The sequence below is a fragment of the Pungitius pungitius genome, chromosome 20, assembly GCF_949316345.1.
Source record: "Pungitius pungitius chromosome 20, fPunPun2.1, whole genome shotgun sequence".
In the NCBI taxonomy this organism is placed as follows: domain Eukaryota; kingdom Metazoa; phylum Chordata; class Actinopteri; order Perciformes; family Gasterosteidae; genus Pungitius; species Pungitius pungitius.
Genome location: NC_084919.1, coordinates 3,031,724 through 3,050,655, shown reverse-complemented (window position 1 = coordinate 3,050,655; position 18,932 = coordinate 3,031,724). Strand labels below are relative to the sequence as shown.

The following is an 18,932-nucleotide window of genomic DNA, read 5'->3' as shown; positions in this document are numbered from 1 at the left end:
GAAGTAAATGCTAAGCTGTGAAGTGACATTTATTTTATTCTAAAATGTTTGAGTTGTGTTTGCCATAACACATGAGAAACTGGGGCAACAACCAGCAGCAGCAAGAGTCAGTAAACATACTGTTTGACCTCTGACCTGCCCACAGTGGAACTCCGCCCCCTTCTCAGTGACGTCAGTGCTTGATTGAGGAGTGACCTCGTGACCTAAGCGCCAAAAAACACGTCGAAACTGCTCTTGCTATCAATTAAGCCACCTGGCTAATTTCGGTAAAAAGATAAACGTGCCCAACGCTGGCCGTAACTCACCCGCCGACGGAATGTCCAAGAACGGGTTTATTACCAGTATCCGGCGGTTAATAAGCCCCGAAGAGCGGCCGGCGAGGATCACGCCGGTAAGTTTACCACCGTGAAGCAGGTTAGCATGGCTAGCTAACAAAGCTAATTTAGCCAATTTAGCTAGCTGAGCTAATGCGAGAGCAACTATAGAAAACACACACACTCACGTTTTAAATCCCAATTAACGCAACCCAGCTAGTTTGGTTATAAAGCCACAAACGTTATTAATAAGTAAAATCATGCTCAGTGTCTTATCTAAATCATAGACATTATGATTTGCCTGTATCTGGGGAATGTAACATTAGCTTTGTGCAGAATTAATTTAGGTGAAGCAAGTATAATCATCATAAAAGCCGTTTTAACTCTCTCTCTTCAAAATGGATAGATGTCACCAGTTGAGATGAATTACACACTGGCGACCAGGTTCTGGTTATGTGAAGGAGTTTAAAATGCCCATAAAAAACATGTATACCAAATTGATATTAGAAAAATATTCTTATCATTGTGTTTGCAACTGTTGTAGAAGCCTAGAATTAAAACAGAAAACTTTTGTGGTCTTTGGGACACTCAATTCAGTTGCAATTTTGTGCTTTGATAACAACACACCAATAACTTATTATTATTTCTAGTTATTTTAAGGCTTTTCTCTGCGTTTTGTAGAGTCCGTTTGAGCAACTCCGTCAGCAGATGGACGATGTCCTGGGGGACGGAGGCATCCTGAAGGAGGTGGTCCAATCCGGAGAAGGCCCGCCTATACCTGAAAATGCTTCCGTATTGAGTACTTAGTGCAATTCTTTGTTTATATATTTTTTTCCTAAAAATTCCTGACGCAGTTTTGCAAACGTTTTTCGTCCTGCCTTAACTGCTCCTTATTCTCATTCCTCCGCAGTCCATTACTCGGGTTTCCTGGAATATTCTCACCGGCCTTTTGAGACCACCACGCACTTCAAGTACCCCCGGATGATGAAGTTAGGGAGAGGTCTGTCATTCTTAGTGCATGTTCAATGGACGTTTTCCTCCTCGGCGGGTGCAAAAAAAAAAAAAAAAATCAAAGGCTTTTTGAAATGTTTACTCAGATGTGACGCTGGCCGGACTGGAGATGGGTCTGCTGACCATGCGGAGAGGAGAGTTTGCGCGTTTCCTCTTCCAGCCCCAGTACGCCTACGGGGACATGGGCTGTCCTCCGCTCATTCCCCCCGCTGCTGTGATTCTCTACGAGATTCAGATCCTCGACTTCCTCGACTCGGGACAAGTGGACAACTTCATCGCGATGAGCCCGGTAGGAAATGTCCAAGTGGTTTTCATTGTCTGTAGAGAAATGCAAGGTCGGAAATCCCACCACACATCTTTTAATCATGTCTTTTGCAACTGGAGCGTCCTATTCATTATTGCTGCTTGATTATTATTATTTTCTACATCTTAAAACATGGATTCTAGCTTATAATCGATAACCTGGTTGCTTTTTCCATATTACATTTCTTTTGGAGGTTTTCTGTTTGTATTGTTACTTCACGTAGCTTTTTATATTATCTGTCCTCAGGAGGAACAGAACACAGTTGCTCTGGCGACGCTCCTCGAAGTTGTCTGCACACTGCGCAGCTTCGGCAACCGTTGCTTTAACCAAAGCCGCTACGACGACGCCAAAGATCGTTATAAACAGGTAGATCTTAGACGAGCGTAGAGAGAACCCCCCCCACCCCACCCGCTTGCCTTTTTTTTTAGATACTTGTTGGTATTTTTAGCACTCGCTTCTGGTCTTGGCCTAGGCAACGATGCTGCTAGGGAACAGGGAAACCCAGAGCGCTGCTGAGATGGAGACGATCAAGATGGCACTGCTTCCGCTCTATCTGAACCTTTCTCTCACTGAGCTGCGTCTGGACAGACCGCACAAAGCGCTCAAGTATGGGAACAAAGCCTTGGAGATCGACTCTGCCAACACAAAGGCTCTGTTCCGCTGTGGCCAGGTGAGACGCTACTTTTGAAAACAAAAATTAGTAAACCGTCCGATAAATGTGTCTTCACAGGCTCTTTGAATCCTCTTAAGTGTGTTATTCATCAAAGGTTTTAGGTTGTTATGGATGGTTAAAAAGGATGAAGAATCAGCGATAATTTACTTTTTTATAAAAAAAGATTTTTGATTTTCTTTTTTTAACCTTTTTTTGTGCGACTAAGTTTTTGGTTTGAGTGTAAGTTTATATATGTAAATATGTTTTTTTTTTTTTTTTTTTCCTAAACTTAGATACCCTGTTAGAGCCTCAAACACCTCTAGGTTTCTATGGCCAGTTTGTCTTTCAGCTCACAATTATTTTTTTGAGATATTGTTTGTTTTATAAAATAAAATCCATCGCAATTTGTCAAAAGTCCCAGGCGATAACTTTTGAGCGTCTCGTTTTGTCCGTCAGAACCCTTTTAGATATTCAGTTAAAACATGATTCACTTCCAGATAACAATTAGTCCATTATTCCCACTGATGACATCTCTGTCAGGCGTATCTGGAGCTCCATGAGTACGAGAGCGCCCAGGATTACCTCATAACTGCTCAAGCAAAGAAGCCCTTTGACAGTGACATCAACAGCCTACTGAGGAAAGTGGCCATGTAAGATACATTTAAATGAATATCATTTCATAGATGATGGAATTATTGGCTTGTATGTTTTAGTTTTTTTTAGAAATGTGTACAGTTGCTGGACTGTTTAAAGTTTAAAAAGAAATGCTCACTGAGAAGATATTCTATTTTTGAAACTGTCCCTATTTCAGATGCTATAAGGACAGCTTGGACAAACAGAAGGACGTGTACTCAAAGATGTTCAGAGACTTGAGGGGCGAGTGAAGATTCATTGATGGGTGAGAAGGTAAGAGATCCGCTCTGTAAGCCAGGGCTCCATCAGAAATTGTCAATCAATTATATTGGTCAGCATTCGACCAATAGAGCACCTGCGTGTCCATGTTATGCTGTCAGGAACAAAATCAGACTGAAAGAAAACTGCTTTTTCCAAAGGACTGATAAAACTCATTTGGCATGTTTGTGTGTTGCAGATGACTAAAAGCCATTCTCTCCAGTACTGCAAATTCTGAAAGTTCACCTTTTTTTTGTATTTATTTTGTGTGCATATGTTGCGAATTAATGTTATAAAGATACATTTTTACTTACTTTCTCAAAGAATTATTAAAGTTACTAATTAAACTCAACCGTTCCGTTTGAGGCTTTTCTGGAATTAGCTTCCTCTTAGAAAACTTAAATATGACGGCTGAAGTTATTGAATGAAGAGTCCCAGAGGATAAGTTTTCTAATGACGCCACCTCTCCTTAGATTCTCTTTGTAACCACTTTGTGGGGTGGAGTGTTAAAAAACTGCACCGGGTTTGATCGATGTTGATAATGATAAACAAATTAAATGTCTTTTTGTTTTCACTTCTAAGATATCTTGTCTTTATTTTTGTACTTTTTAGAAGAGAATTTCTCATTTTTAATTATCTGTTCTTTAAATTAATTTTGCCACTTGGCACCTTTTTGAATCCAGAAGATAATTGAATAACACTTCCTACATAATTTGTTCTTACTCTGAAATGAATGATGCTGAATGTAGAGCTGCTGGTTGTCACTATTCATTGGTTTGTTTATCCGGTGAAGGGGAAACGCGTAATGAGTGCTTGTGGCAGAAAAATAACAGGTCATGGCCAATGACACTCTTTCCAGTTTGTGGACAGCAGTGGTGTTGTTGTGGTTCAATTCACTCTTTTTATTCATTTTTTTCTAACTAGAGATTTGGCTCTCCTTCCAGAGACTCTCCATCGTTGGTACTCAGTGATCATTTAGCGTTTTGATCTGGGCTTCTAGTTGTCTGTGCCAAGCACCAGCAGGGGGCAGACTCTCACTGTCAGCACATAAGATTGTAAAGTTAAGCATTTTGTGGAAATACCCTGAATGCCACTAACATGTGATAATGTACTATTCAACAGAGGAACACTTTGAATGTGTGGGTAAGATATAAAACAGGACTTCTTGAGGATATTCTTAAATTTGGCCCACATTTCATTGTGTGTTTCCCGGGGAGATGCCTCATGTTCTAGCGATTCCTCCACTGTCCTCACGACCGGCACGAACCACGCTGCCGTGGTGTGCGAGGAGTGAAGGTTTCGCCCAGTGCAGCAGAGTCCGAGAGGGATTTGATTGATTCGTAGTAATTGGACAGACGTAGGAGTTTGTGTTGGTCAGCAGGGGGGGGGGGGGGGGGGGGGGATCAAAGGTGCGGAAAGGCAGATGGTGGAGCAGAAAGATCTGACCCGGCTAATCCGCTTGTCACAGCGTGCCAGTGTCGCACTCTTACCTCCCAGCATATGGCCGGCAGGTCGGGCTCTGGTAGAGAGGGTGACTGCACACAGACGGACAGAATGGCCTCCAGGCTCGCCGGCTACCTTCATCTCAGGTGAGGGACGAGAGAAGGAGACTGCTATCTGTGTTTGTGTGTCTGAGGCAGCTCTCTGTAACACCTGTTGGTATTTTGGTGGAAATGGTAGATCTCCTACAAGCAAATGCTGATATTATGCAATTCTAATATAGCCTTCTTTTACCAACACCTGGGAGTATGTAGTTCACTTTGCTCACAAATCACCAAACAGGTTCTGACTTATTTGGATTTGACTTTGGTTTAGACTGAAATTCTGTGCTGTATGGAGATGGATGAAGAACCGCCGGAAGCCACCTTCAGCTCTTTCTTTTTTTTGGTGCCTCTTTGGCTTTCAGAAAGTAAAAAGACCACCTGTTATGACTTCAGCACACCGTTTTTGTCTGGCCTTATTTACCTTTTATGATGACCCTCCAAAAAGTGTGAATGCATGTGACTTGGCATTAGCACCATGTCAAGTTTGACATGTCTATTAATGAATAATTATTTAAACTATATCTTGTTTCTAAAATAGCATCCGCTGAAGCGTCGCACCAGGAAGTAGTCGGTGCGCTCCTGGAGCACCAGGGGGCGCCCCGTCAGCTATTAGCCGTCGCCCACTTGCGTTTTTTTAGCCAATCCCCTTGCAGAGAGTGTGTGTGTGTGTGTGGGGGGGGGGTGTAATCTATAATCCAGCCCCCGTCCTGCCTCGCAAAACACACTCACACTCAATTTGTGCAGAAAGCGGAGAACCGAAAACGGGAGACGCCGGGAAAGAAGCACGCAGGGGAGTGTGACGTCAGAATGAGTCGGCGCACACCGACGGATCGATATCTTTGCGGGGCATAGATGAGCTCGCGCTGTGGCTGTCAGCGGCGAGCGGAGCAGAATAGCGAAGAAGAAGACGAGGAGGGGGAAACATGAGTCGGCAGCAGACCCAGGGAGTGGTTCTGACGGGTTACCACAGCAACGTGGAACAGTTGCCGAAAACCGGACCGCGCGCCGCCGGCTGTCCGCCGGCGCAGGACCACGACCTCCCGGTGCCCAGGTGGGACGCGTTTTAAATGTGGCCATTTTCAAAGGCGCACGGTGAGAGTGTGTTGCGTGAGAGCTGGAGGGCAAAGGTCGCGAGTGACAAGTCTCATTTTATCATGTATTAGATTATTATTAGACCCCCCCCCCCCCCGCAGTGAGTTCTCAGCAGCCGGCTTCACTGCAACTTTTTCTGTCCTTTTTTTTTTCTTCTCCATGATGAGGACAACTCAGGCCCTGGCTTGGCCTTGAGGGTTTGTTTTTCCTTTAGCACATTCCTAATCAGCAGGTCAGCTGGTTAACCTTGACTTTGTTGATCAGTCCTGTATGTGTGTATATGAATGAGTCCAGATGTTCTGTGTTCTCCCACTGCAGGTCTAATGTAATGCTTTTTTTCAGGAATGTGCAATGTGTATTGGTGGTTGGGATATTATTAGATGGCCACTATTGTTGTTGAACTGTGGTTGAAGGTTAATAGAGCTGTAGTTTATCCAGTCAACCAAAAGGAGATGTAACTATTTGGACAAGCAATTCATTCAATCAAGTTAGTTATCAGTCCAGAATGCCAAAGATGTGATAGTCCCAGCTCCCAGATATAAGGATTTACTACTTTTTGACTTCGCTCGTTAAAGCAAGACATTTCAAGATGTCACCTAATGGCTCTGGGAATTTGTTACGGGCCGTTATCACTGTTTTCTTAAATCTTAATCAACAGAACTATTAGTTGGAACAGCACAAGAGCCTTTTACACCCATGTCTCTTGATTCACCAAACCATACCAAGTGCTCATTATCAATTACCTTATCATTTTTTGCAAGTTATAACACTAGGGAAACCAAATGCACCGTCATTGATGACTCGTATGCTTGACTAATAAATAAAGGGAGTTGACACAGTGTTTGGGTCAAAGACGAGTTTCAGTGCGTCTCGGCAAACATCACAAATTCTTTTGGATGTTTTCCTTCCAGAAAACACTCCTTAACTTTGGGGTTTCTCATCAAACCGGTAAAGAGACTTCTGCATTGCTTTGGTTGCTCCATGTGTTCATTAAGATGACGGATTCACGGTGGGATGTCGGAGTGGAAACACTGGCGGGTACTTAGGCTCACATGGAAAATCGTTAAACTGTTTTATTTATAACGAGGCACACGTGTTTATCCGCCCCAAGGCGGCGCGGATCTTGTGTGTCCAATACACATTCAGATCAGCAAACAACTGCCGTCAACAGAAAGTTAAAAAAAAAAAAAAAGTAAGTCCAGCTGGCATTCACACGTGCGCGCGCACACACACACACCCCTGTCTCTGTATGTATGTGCAATATAAGCATGCGTGTGTTCCAGATGGCTGGACTGGCATCAAGTTACAGTTTGCCTTTGTCTCACAGCCGTGTGTGTGTGTGTGTGTGTGTGTGTGTGTGTGGTCATTGTTTAGTCAGGATATGGCAGACGGGACGGACAGAAAGCTCCTGGTTTAGGTGACCGGAGATCTGGTCTGGCTTTTTAAGCTTGGGGGGGGGCGTTGTTCCCGTGGTGCTTCCCATTGTCGTTTTCCCAAGCGCCTCTCGTATGCAGTGGGACACAGTCAGGGGACACACGCGGTTTGGTTCAACTCATCGTGTGACGCAACAGACTGCCGGACCCCGGAAGCGGGGGGGGGGGGGGGGTGGGGGGGTGTAAGAGAGAGACTCAAAGGCCACACAGGAAATGACATCTGCAAGAAAACTAAAGGCGCGCTGTAAAGAGGTCACGAGATGCAGCGGTCATTTGGGGGGGGGAGTTGTGAATGAGGGACATCATTCGGCTTGGAGAGAGGTGGGTCGCTGCTGGGACCGGTCGTCTGAGAGAGGGAACAGAGGAAGTTTCTGTTTTCTAAGGAGGGCAGCTGGCACCTGTTGATCTGAATGGGAACACACACACACACACTCGCCATCTCGTTCCTCCCCTGTGCGAAGCTTCCTCAGCAGAACCCATTGTTCTTTTTTTTTTTTTGGAGGCCTCCAAACCATAAAAATAAATTCGATCTTCCGTCGCCATCGGTGGAGGAAGCCCCCTGATCCCATTAAAGAATATCCGAGGAGTGATACCGCTCACTCATGTGCAAGTACCGCTGTTCAAACTCTGACTCACTCGACTCTTATTTTAAATACAGGCGCGCTGCACATATGCAAAATGTCTCTTTCCCCTAAACGTTTAGTTTGGCACGTCGCCCCCTTTGCTTTGCACCAGCAACACACTTCATGTGCGCTCGAGCAGTTGACAGTTTACTTCCTCACATTCGACTCATTGGTGCTGCTTCTCGGGTGATACGGTTTCCTTTTTTCAGTTGTGCGATTTTACATTTCTCCACGCACGCACACGCTCCTTCGTCAGCAGCTGATAAAAGGTGTGCGGATAAAGGTACAAAGAGTAGGAACAATTACTCAACAGCTCTGTGGGGCCCTTTTTGAAGGTGACAGTGTGTTTGTTTTACTCACCAGGGCAGCCCGCCTGGCTTCTCAACGTGTGTTGGTTCGAGAAGGCCCAAAGCTTAGGTTCATTGCGAGTACATCAGTCAGCAGTTACACATATTTCTTGTCAACTTTAATCCTTCAGACAGACTTCATTGGGCCAAAGTGCTCAAAAATAAATTTTAAAAAACCCATGCATTTCCTAATATAAGTGTTTTGGGGACTCATTTTGTGCTTTGAGCCAAAGGCTAACTTGCTAGCACTGGCAGCGTCTTTACATTAGCGGTGCTAGCATGTGGGCGTGTCGCAGGTTTACCACCTTATTCGTTGTGGTTTGGGCGCGTTTAGCGAGCTCGTGGTAACTAGCACTTAAACCTACTAACAGACCGACGCGGCTGAACGTCAACCGGTATTGTGGAAGTGCAAGTTTTGACCTTGCGACGTGATGGATAACAGGTTTAAGTTTGATCGGTGATCAGCGTCCATCCTCTGGGGAGCATGAATGTCTGACAGCTGTCTGGCCCCCTGAACCATGTTGCTAAAGTGGTTTAAAACCGGCACAGATCAGCGTGAACATGGATAACAAATTAATATATCATGAATTAAGCGAGCCGTAATTTGAACTGCCCAATGCTGGAAAACTAATAATGTGTGTTTTAGTGTGCGCGTGTGTGTTTGCTATTCTCTGATTTATGGTTTTGCCCGACTGTCCTGCACTACAGCACTTTAGCTCTGGACAAAAGTAATGATTAACTCCCGAGGGTTCCTGTGTGTGTGATTTTGCCAGCTTTAAATCTCCTTCCAAGTTAAACAAATCCTCGCTCTTTTGGACATTTTTTTTTTCCTCCCTTCATTACAAATAAAATCATCCCAATGGGTGGGAAAAAAACTAAACCAAGTCAGCTGTGGTACGGCTTTGGCTCTGGGTGAACCCTCGGCGTAATGTTCCCCTGATAATTCCAAATTGATTAATATACCACGTCAACTTGCTTTTCATTTGGACATTCTGAACGGCCTTTGAATTTATTCCTTTAAAATAATTATTGTCTCATAGCCGCTACTAATCATATTGTTTGATTTAGTCAATTTAAAACATTACTGTTGCCTGATATTTTTCCTTTAGTTCCAAGCCTGTGGAGCTCTTTTGAATATATTCCAATTACGTTATGTGTCAAAACAACTCCTTTCTAATTTCTTTTATTTTCCTAAAAAAAAAATTACCGGATCCCCTCCCAAACACATGCGCTTGACACAATTCCCAAGCCCCACCCAAGCGTTTTCCTTGCCGTTGGCGTAGTAGAGAGGTTCCGGGGGAACACCTGAGGTTTATAAACCTCAGAGATGGGTGAAACCTTTTCATAAAGACAAGCTGAAGAACACTAAACGCTTCCAGTTAGCCCCTCACAATAATAACTCCTAAGCTGCTGCTTGAAGTGGAAGACGAACAGAGGGGAGCGTGCTGTGTCAGGTGTAAGCGTTCTGTCACAGAACGCTTTGCTTCACATGTCATGCATTTTCAGAAGTTTTTTCTTTTTAAACTATGAGTACTACTTATTAGCAGCAGGATAGTCGCCCTGTCTGCGTTGTTTTTGCATGTCTGTACATTTATGTAACAGAAGTCATTGTCAGGATTTCTGGAAAATAACTTGAACATTTTTTTTGTTCTTCAGGAACCATTTAGTTCCATTCTATTGAGGACAAGGCAAAGATCTCCGTAAAGTGTGTTTTATATATATATCTCCCCCCCCCCCCCCCCCGTGCTGTCCTGCATGCAGCGATGAGCTGGCTGCGAGCGAGAGCTGCTATTCTTAGTCCCTGCTGATGTTCTCCTCGTTGGGCGACTGACTAACTGGGAATTAAATTTACTGCATCTCTGTCTCTCTCTGTCTCTCTGTCTCTCTGTCTCTGTCTCTCTCTCTCTCTCTCTCTGTCTCTCTCTCACATGTCATGGCATCATGAGTCCGAAAACAGACATTTATGATCCAGGGATGATGGCGGAAGGTGCAAAGTGCACAGCAATAAGACCGCTAGCTTAGTTCTGGAATGTCGGTCAGAGAGTCGTGCAAACCGATACCGAGGTTTTCGCGCCCCCCCCCACCCCCCCCTGCCCCCTCCCGACTTCCCTTTCTCACAACCGCCTGTTCTGTGCGTCTCCCCTCGCAGCCGCAGAACGGGCCACTACACCGTGCAGCAGCACCAGAGCCATGGGGACGGAACCGAGCCCTCCGCCGCTGCCAGCGCCGGCACCAAACCCAGCGCCACTGAGCCCCCGTCACCGCGCCCCAGGCCCTGGCACACCTGCAGCCCGAAGCCCGGCTCCAGCCCCCGCCACAGCCCCAACTTCAGGTCGAGACCGCGGGTACCGAGCCAGCGCAGCAACTCTCAGGTGGGCCGGGCACGGGGTGTTGACACGTTGTCGTCGAGTACCGTGTGTTCGTTACCGGCTGGGTTCTGTCGGGTTGGATTCTCGGGCAGCAACATTTTCTGCTGTTTGTACGAAACTCAGGATGAGAATGTCTGCTGTAAATGTCTAATAAACTATTAAGATTTGACAGGGGGGGCTTTCAATCCGCGTGTTTAAAGGAACACGGGGAAGCTTTACTCTCAGTCTTAGTGGAGATGGCTTTGTGAGTGTATGTAACAGCATGGAGACTCTGTAATAACCAAACATCCACCCAAACGAAAGGCCTTATTTGGAATAGCAACGGGAACTGGAGAAACACGCTGAGATGTCTTGTTTAAATTCCGTTTTTTTTTATGTAATCTATTGCGTTTGTAGCGGAAAGAAGCTGCACATCTCAAGTTCGTATTGAGATTCGTTCAATCCATCTGTAAATATATATATTTTTTCTTATATTTCCTCATATTAAATCAACCAAAAGAAGCTACTTTCAAAGACAGAAACAAGATCTGAAACACAAAAAGGAACTTGAAACTTAATGTAATATATTTTTTCATTTGTGTTTGTTCACATCGCAGGACTCCCTGGACGAGCTAGAGATGGACGACTATTGGAAGGAGGTGGAGAATATCACCAGCTCTGGGGAAGAAGCAGGGAGGGGAGAAGGTGGAGTAGAAGGGGAAATGCAAGAGGAGGAGCAGCAGAAAATTCCTGAGGGTAAGATACACCGTGTCCACGGAAAGACCTGGAAGAGACACACACACACACACACACACACATAATCCTCCTTTTTCAGATTTTGGGGGGGATCCGTCCGTGTGTATGTGTGTGTATGGTCACGTTGTGCGTTTTTGTCCTGGATCCACAGGGTTCTTCTTACAGAGGAGACATGGCGTAGCTGCACAGTTGCGCAGGCAGGTCCGGGCTTGTTGTTTTTCCGAACACGGCAGATTACGAGGAATAGAGTAGTGGGATGATCAAGAGAGGCCGTTATGTCATGTTATGTCAATATCGCTGTGTGTGTGTGTGTGTGTGTCCAAGTCACGCTGTCTTCTCAGTGTGGTGCCGCGCTGCCTTGTATTGGAGGGATGTGTGTCTCATGGACACTATTGTTCACAGGAGCAAACGCACACTTCCTGTAAACACCGTTTTGTGTCCGTCCTGCTCCGTCCGCAGTTGCACCTTTTTTTTCCTGTTACTGCACCTGTAGAATTGTCTCACGCCGTGATGGTTGTGTACCTTCTCCCAAAAATATATAAAAATCCTCCCCTCCTTTTCTCAGAAGGGGAGCAGGAGGAGGCGTGGCTTACGGAGGCGGGACTAGCCCGGCTGTTCGATGACTCGCTGGCGGCTGACCAGGATCAGGTATTTAAAGGGTTGGTCCACGTTGACTCGCAGATGATCAGTTTCATATTTGTAATTTCACCGAGCGTAAACTGTGCTTTGAACCCGCCCACATGAGTCAGAATGTTTTTCACAAGAAATGCTGAAGGAGGCTATGGATATGTAGATAACGATTGACTCGTGATCGCATCTGATTGGTTGATTGACAGGAAGAAGACAACGCAGTGTTCCTGTCCACACTGACCAGATCTCAGGTGGCGGCGGTGGAACGCCGCGTGACGTCACTGCAGCAGACGTTGCTACGGCGACGCAACCGGCAGCACGTTCCTGATGTCAGGGATATATTCAGACCTCCTGAGAAGGTGAGAAGACGATGAGATCAGTGCATTTCCCAAAATGTTGATTCGGGTTTTTTATGATTATTTTATTTTCAGAATAGTTTTAATTGAGGTCTGTCACACGAGTGGGTGAACTCTTCTGTCTTTGATGGCAATGCACTTCACAACCCGCCGCAACACACAAACGTCTTCACACGTTTCCACTAAGGAAGTGGTCACAACTTCTTTTAGAAGTGTTTGTTTTTACTTCTCCAGCCGAAATCATTAAGCCATTTCTACACCACAAAATCCTTTCATCCAGTTCTTTGCTGCAATATCCAGCCCGTTCAGTACTTTCTACTGACTGGATTAATATTCAAAATGATTAAAAAATGAATTATTAAAAATTTACCAATGCTAATTTGGGTGAAAGTATTTCTTCTGTAAAGCTACTCCTGTCAGCAGAATAAACCCCTTTAAACCAAAGGTTTTGCACATTTTGTTACTTGTTTACTAATTAACAGACAAGATAGAGTAGGTGTGTGTGTGTGTGTGTGTGTGTTTTAACATGTTACTGGTTGAACATTACACAGTCACGTGTGTGTGTGTGTGTTATCTCCAGCAGGAGGAGGATCCTTGTGAGCTCAGAGAGGGAAGCGAGAATGGCCCTAAAGACGGTGGGTGCGACACACTCCTGCACACACACACACACACACACACACACACACATTAAGTGTGAGTCACCGTAGAGAATGACCAACTGAGGCTGAAAATAAACCTCTGCCTAGTTGCCTAGGAACTCGCACATCGTGGAAATGATTACAAGTGATCTGTTTTTGTGATGCACTTCAATAGGTAACGATGCAGAACGGTCTTTTTCTTTAAGTGTGCAGAGGTCCACAGGTGTCCATGAAGTGGACTCATCATTTCTACTTTTTCCAATCTGCACGCGGGCCTCTCTGTCCTCCTCTCTGACCATTACATCGTCTGCCTCCTGTGTATACACAACTGCACTTTGCGCACGGTGCGTAAACACATCCGCTCTTCACTTCTTGTGCCTCTTATTTCTCCTCTTTGTGTGTGTGTGTGTCTGCAGAAGCAGAGACTGAACTGAACGTCGAGGTGGCGTTTTCAGAGCAGGCGCTCACCTACAGGGACAACCACCAGAGGTTAAGGGTCACCGCTAGCCCCGACTCACCTGACGACAAACTACCAGTGAGTTTGCATGGCTGCACACTCACTCCCTCCGCTGTGTTTTAATGTGTTTATTTAACTACAGAATGAGCCGTTGGTTTACTGATTTAATGCATTGGCATTGAAATCTGACAGTTTTGAATTGCTCTTTGCTATTCTTTCATGCCGGCTTATGTTAGAGCCAGTATTGATTTACGTATTATTTATTGTGGTGCTCAATGATTACAGGAAATAGCAGACAGAAATCTGACAAAAACAATAAATAAAAAAGATCCCACTGCACACGATTACATCTTTACTGCTATTTCAGCATTTTTAAGTGTGACAAAATGTTTTTGTTGCACCTGAATGATTTGCAATGAGATTAATTCTTAAAATCGTTGGGTTGCAGCTCGGGTCTGATGTTTGTCCTGACTCGAATCGACCGAATGTAAATTATGCTCAATCTGCACGGCAACATTTTGCATTTTATTGCGTTGCCTTGTAACTAAAACCCACCAGGATGTAACGCAGAGAAACATCCGATCCAACAACATACATTAGAATATTATATGTAGAGTTAGTGTTTCACTGGGCAAACTTGACAGTATAGTAGATACAAGTTGAAAGCAGCATTCGTGTGTCAGCGGTCCGAGACTCTAGTGACACCTGGTGTTTGAGAGTATGACACCTGACATTCATTCATGTGGAAGGAAAGATGAACCACTTTGGCGTGTTTACTTTTTAAATGTCGGCTCCCACAGTCGCTGAAGCCCCTCTGTCTCCCGCTCGCTCTGCCTCTCCTCTGCAGAACTTTAAGCTGCTCCGAGACAAAACCGGTCAGACCCGATTAGGAGATCTGTCTCCCCTGGATATGAAAAAGGTAAGTAAGGGAAATGTGTTGTGTATGTGTTTTATATATTGATGCATGCAACACGATAACAACTCCAACAACAGTTTATTCAGTTATGTCTACCACAAGTTACTACTTATAGTCGTTGTCTTATTATTATATAAATATCTTTCTGTTTGAAATGTTCCATCAGGTGAGAAGATTGGTACTAGTGGAATCGACTGCTCTGTTTGACACTGCTGGAATAGACCTGAAGGCGCACAAACCTGTCAGAGTTAAGACTAAAGGTAAAAAAACGACAAAAAAGAGCTTTTCAAAAACAGAAGTTGAGATATTTTTGTTTGGCTAAATATTTGTGTGTGTGTGTGTGTGCAGAATCTGGTCTTTTTGGTGTTCCCATTGCCACTTTATTGGATCAGGACCAGAGGCGGGCTTCTGGAACCAAAGTGCCATTCATCCTGCAAAGGGTGAGTTGGTCCGAGACGTAACGTCTCTCACATGAATCTCACACTTTAAACACAGTGAAACCTGAATCTAAAGTATGTGGGACTGAGAGGTTTTACCTTTGCACTCAAAGTCTGGTGATGTTTTTATAGTTTTTTCTTACCTTCAAAAACTATAATAGTAAGACAAAATATAGACACCCAGTATATTATTGACATTTTAAATAGTTTTGGCCCCCAAAAGATGATAATGCCATTTTCTGTGACCTAAAATCAGGTATATAGATATTTAAAAAATATATAAAGGAATCCCCTGAACCATCTGCTTGGAATAAAAAATGTTGTCTCTCGCTTTCTCATTCCCAGCTTATTAGTCACATTGAGGAGGAAGGGTTAAACACAGAGGGGCTGCTACGGATCCCCGGGGCGGCCATCCGAGTCAAGGTGCGTCAGCCCGTTTCTACCTTCTCCGAAAAGAAAAGAAAAGGTTGATCCTTGTCTAAAGTAGTGAAAAAACGATCGTGTGTGTTTCGGGCCCAAATCCAGGCGCTGTGTCAGGAGCTCGAGTCGTCCTTCTACGACGGCGCGTTTCAGTGGCAGCAGTTGAAGCAGCACGACGCCGCCAGCCTCCTGAAGCTCTTCATCCGGGAGCTGCCTCATCCACTGCTGACCGTGGAGTACCTCAACGCCTTCATTGCCGTCAACAGTACGTCCGTCGAGTGTTCTGCTCGTGGCCACGACGTCTAAAGCCGAGCTCGGGCTCACTAAGCATTTCTTTCGTTTTTTTGAAGAGCTCCCGACGAAGAAGCAGCAGTTGCAGGCTTTGAACCTTCTGGTCCTTTTATTGCCGGAGGCCAATCGGGACACCTTGAAGGTAAACGCAGATCCCTTCAGTAAATAACACATCTTTGAGTGTTTCTATTGTAAGTTTGTGCGCTGTCTTGTTCCCCTTAGGCACTAGTGGAGTTTTTCCAGCGTGTGATCGACCACCAGGACAATAACAAAATGACCCTCAACAATGTCTCCGTTGTCATGGCGCCCAACATCTTCATGTTCAAAGGCTTTCGGTCCAAGGTGACGGAGCAACAGGAGTTCTCCATGGCGACCGGCACGGCCAACATCGTCCGGCTGCTGATTCGATACCAGAATCTTCTCTGGACGGTAAAAAAAAAAGCCCCCAAACTGCACAATCGTGACCATGTCAACACGTGTAGCTGAAATCAAAGGACACCGTGACCTCCCAAAATGGTCTAGATTTATTTTTCTACTAGTTACGGAGGATGGCACGGTGTGTACTGAGGGTATAAAGTGTGTGTGTGTGTGTGTGTGTGTGTCTTATCTCCAGATCCCCAAGTTCATTATGACCCAGGTCAGACATCAAAACATGGAAAGTCATCGGAAACAAAACAAAGAGAGAGCTGTGAGAAAGCTCCTGAAGAAGATTACCACGGACAAACCATCTGATAAAGCCGCCTCTGAGGTAGGAGCTTCACTCGGGCTTTAATAATTTGGTTGACACGCATATCCGGGTTGTTTCAGAGCAAGAGCTCTGTGTGCGCCTCAGCTCTTGTTATCACCAGTCAACGACCTGTGACGGTTCTTAGAGAGTTCCATGCATTGCTCACACGCAGTGCTATATGAATGAATCCTAGCGAAACACAGACCGTAAGACACAAGGAAAACGCAATCGTCTGCAATTTGATTCCCAGCCACTTCGTCCACGGTTGCGTAGATCAGTACTACAGGGACGTATGTAAGAATGTTGTCTATGCGGATCTGCAAGATAGTCATTCAATAACTCACTCATCTGCATCTAACGAGACCATTTAAAAACATTAGAAGGTGTTTTGTGGGGCTCGTCGGACGATGCATACAATTAAAAACAAATCCAGTCGTGTAGGTCTTTGCCAAAACGGGTTACGACGTACTGATACTGAAACCCAGCTGGTCTCGCAGAGTAGAGCTGTACTTCAGGGAGTGCAGTCCTCCCTGAAAGTACTGCGGTGGGTTGCTACGGCAACCCCCCCCCCCCCCCCCCCAGCAAAGTGCTGCGAGTTAATTAAACAAAAGAGCTGGAATTCCTCCCAAGTTCACATTCTTGCCGTGATGTTTGCCTTTTGTGCGACGGGGACAGCGTTTTCACTGTACGGCGTTTGATTGGTCGCGTGTTTTCTCTCGTTCCCGCCCCTCGCTGACCAGGAGAGCTCGCAGGGATTCATTCGAGTGCAAGCACCACAGTTCAGCAAAGTGTCGATGGCGGTTCAGCTCACTGGAGAGTTGCTGGCGGCGGACGTGCTGTCCCGCTTCCTCAGCCAGGACAGGTAATGTGTGCACCTGCGGAACTCAAACACACACACACACACACACATCCTGCCATGTCTCTCTGTGTCCCCTTTTAATTCCTCATCTGGCTTTTTTTCTCCCCCCTCTTCGACCTCCCAGTTCATTGGCGGTGAATCGAGAAGAGCTGTGTCTCTACGAGATCGGCGGAAACATCAGTAAGTCCGTAAGCTCCCGTTGATGCCAACCTTTTAGATGTTGGACGTTCTCTGCTGTGAGGCCTAATCGTCCCGTCTTTGTCCGGCCACCCCTCAGAGGAGAGGTGTCTAGATGGCGAAACGTACATGAAGGACCTCTTCCAGCTGAACCCGACAGCAGAGTGGGTCATCAGAGCTGTGCAGCGATGAACTCCTTCCCACCACCGTGCCCCGCTGGACGATGGAGCGCTCCAACCGGCTCCAACCGGCTCCAAGCGGCTCCAACCGGCTCCGACCGCATCCCGCTGAGAGAAGACTGCCCTTTCTTCTGGATGCTCGCAGGACCGCACGTCGAATCAACGTTTAACCCCCTTTTTAATGAAAAGAAAAACATGGTAACATGGTTAAGCAAGTAAAGGGAAAAGTGATGTGCTCCTGAGGCCCGTTAAACCACTATTGTAATGGGGTGGAAAAATCCCAATTTGTACCCCCACTTGAACCACAACATTGTGATTCTTTATTTTATGCGATACTGTAAGCATATTATATATGTTTAAATATATATATATATATATATATAATAGAAGCCTGTCTGTTTGGAGGCATGGAAGTCTTAAATTGCCTGACAAGTTTTATTCCAAAGACTTGGACTGTTTAAGTGATAATGACTGTTAAAAATTGCCTTTTTCAGCGATACACTATAATCTGATTCCAAAAGTATGTGGGTGCAAATACTTTGTTTTATTTGGCTTTGCACTCTTCAGTCTGGCTGTCAGTTGATATAATACAGCAAAGGTTGTACTTATCCAGGAACAAAGAAGCATCGCTTCTCTTTATACAACGGTCTGATCTGATTTTGTGTGGTTTCTTAGTTTTGACAGCCTGTGGAGGGTCATATCTTCACCACTAAGTTAAACACTGAAGATTTTTCTCTTGTGGGCAACTGTGGCGTAAAAAATAATGTGTCACCGTTTTAAAATGTTTCTAACTGAGTCGGTCCCTGCCTCGTTTTATCTTGTTTACTGTGAATGTTTTTTTTTCCCCCTATAAAATTATATATTTGTCTTATTATTGCCTCTGAAATGACCACTAAAACCGCCTGTAAATAAATGTTATTAACTACCACGTTCACTGTTGCGAGTGCTTCTGTGTGCAAAGGACCCAAAAGTGCATGCTCGTGGGGAAAAATGTGTTTATTGACTGAGTACAACATATTTGTGCGTTTTTTGTAATCACCTTTTTAGATGCACAGACGTTCTTAAATAAAATCCCGTGTCTCCATTAGGCAGGTGACAGCCCTGATTATTTGTTGGAGGTCAAATGCTCAATGCTAATGGATTTTAGTGGGGCTTAAAGAGCCCGAGTGCAATGGTCTAAATACAAAGACAGCAGGTTTAACAAAGCACACTCCTTTGTGGGAGCAGTTGAAGTTGATCTTGACTGCTCTTCTTGGATGGCTTAAACCCATACCATTTATGCTGAAACTATTAGGCTCTGGGAAAGCCAAAAGTACAATTTATATATGTATACACATGTTTTAATGTACTTTTGCGTTCCTCATACTTGCAGTATGCAGTATTCTAATACCACTTTTGTGATCAGTCCAAAGAATATTTAGGTGCTTTTCATTTTCTAAACGCTCCTATAAGGTGTTTGTGCCACAACAACCGTTTTAAAATCATGCAAATAACTTACCAGTGGTGTAACATTAACTAAACATGCATCGT

General features: G+C 44.9%; 2 protein-coding genes across 4 annotated transcripts; both read left to right on the top strand.

Moving 5' to 3' along the window:
* Positions 1-306: 306 nt before the first annotated feature.
* fkbp6 (FKBP prolyl isomerase 6) lies at positions 307-10,480 on the top strand. 2 transcript variants are annotated; one of them, XM_037449273.2, is made up of 9 exons: positions 307-391; positions 996-1,113; positions 1,225-1,314; positions 1,412-1,614; positions 1,876-1,995; positions 2,102-2,299; positions 2,822-2,931; positions 3,093-3,187; positions 10,361-10,480. In XM_037449273.2, exons 1-8 carry the CDS (start codon positions 317-319, stop codon positions 3,163-3,165), a joined length of 987 nt encoding a protein of 328 aa, XP_037305170.2. In that variant the 5' UTR covers positions 307-316; the 3' UTR covers positions 3,166-3,187; positions 10,361-10,480. The 2 variants fall into 2 exon arrangements, with proteins under 2 accessions (XP_037305170.2, XP_037305171.2); XM_037449274.2 differs by lacking the exon at positions 10,361-10,480 and adding an exon at positions 3,372-3,741.
* On the top strand, positions 5,399-18,488 carry arhgap18 (Rho GTPase activating protein 18). 2 transcript variants are annotated; one of them, XM_037449272.2, is made up of 18 exons: positions 5,399-5,767; positions 10,361-10,583; positions 11,177-11,315; positions 11,881-11,963; positions 12,152-12,304; positions 12,885-12,936; positions 13,356-13,474; positions 14,244-14,315; positions 14,479-14,572; positions 14,661-14,752; positions 15,095-15,172; positions 15,275-15,434; positions 15,520-15,602; positions 15,683-15,889; positions 16,074-16,208; positions 16,928-17,049; positions 17,171-17,226; positions 17,324-18,488. In XM_037449272.2, the coding sequence occupies exons 1-18, from the start codon at positions 5,640-5,642 to the stop codon at positions 17,413-17,415; spliced, it is 2,088 nt and encodes a 695-aa protein (XP_037305169.2). In that variant the 5' UTR covers positions 5,399-5,639; the 3' UTR covers positions 17,416-18,488. The 2 variants fall into 2 exon arrangements, with proteins under 2 accessions (XP_037305169.2, XP_037305168.2); XM_037449271.2 differs by having other exon boundaries at positions 5,400-5,767; positions 12,882-12,936; positions 17,324-18,487.
* The last annotated feature ends 444 nt before the right edge of the window (positions 18,489-18,932 follow it).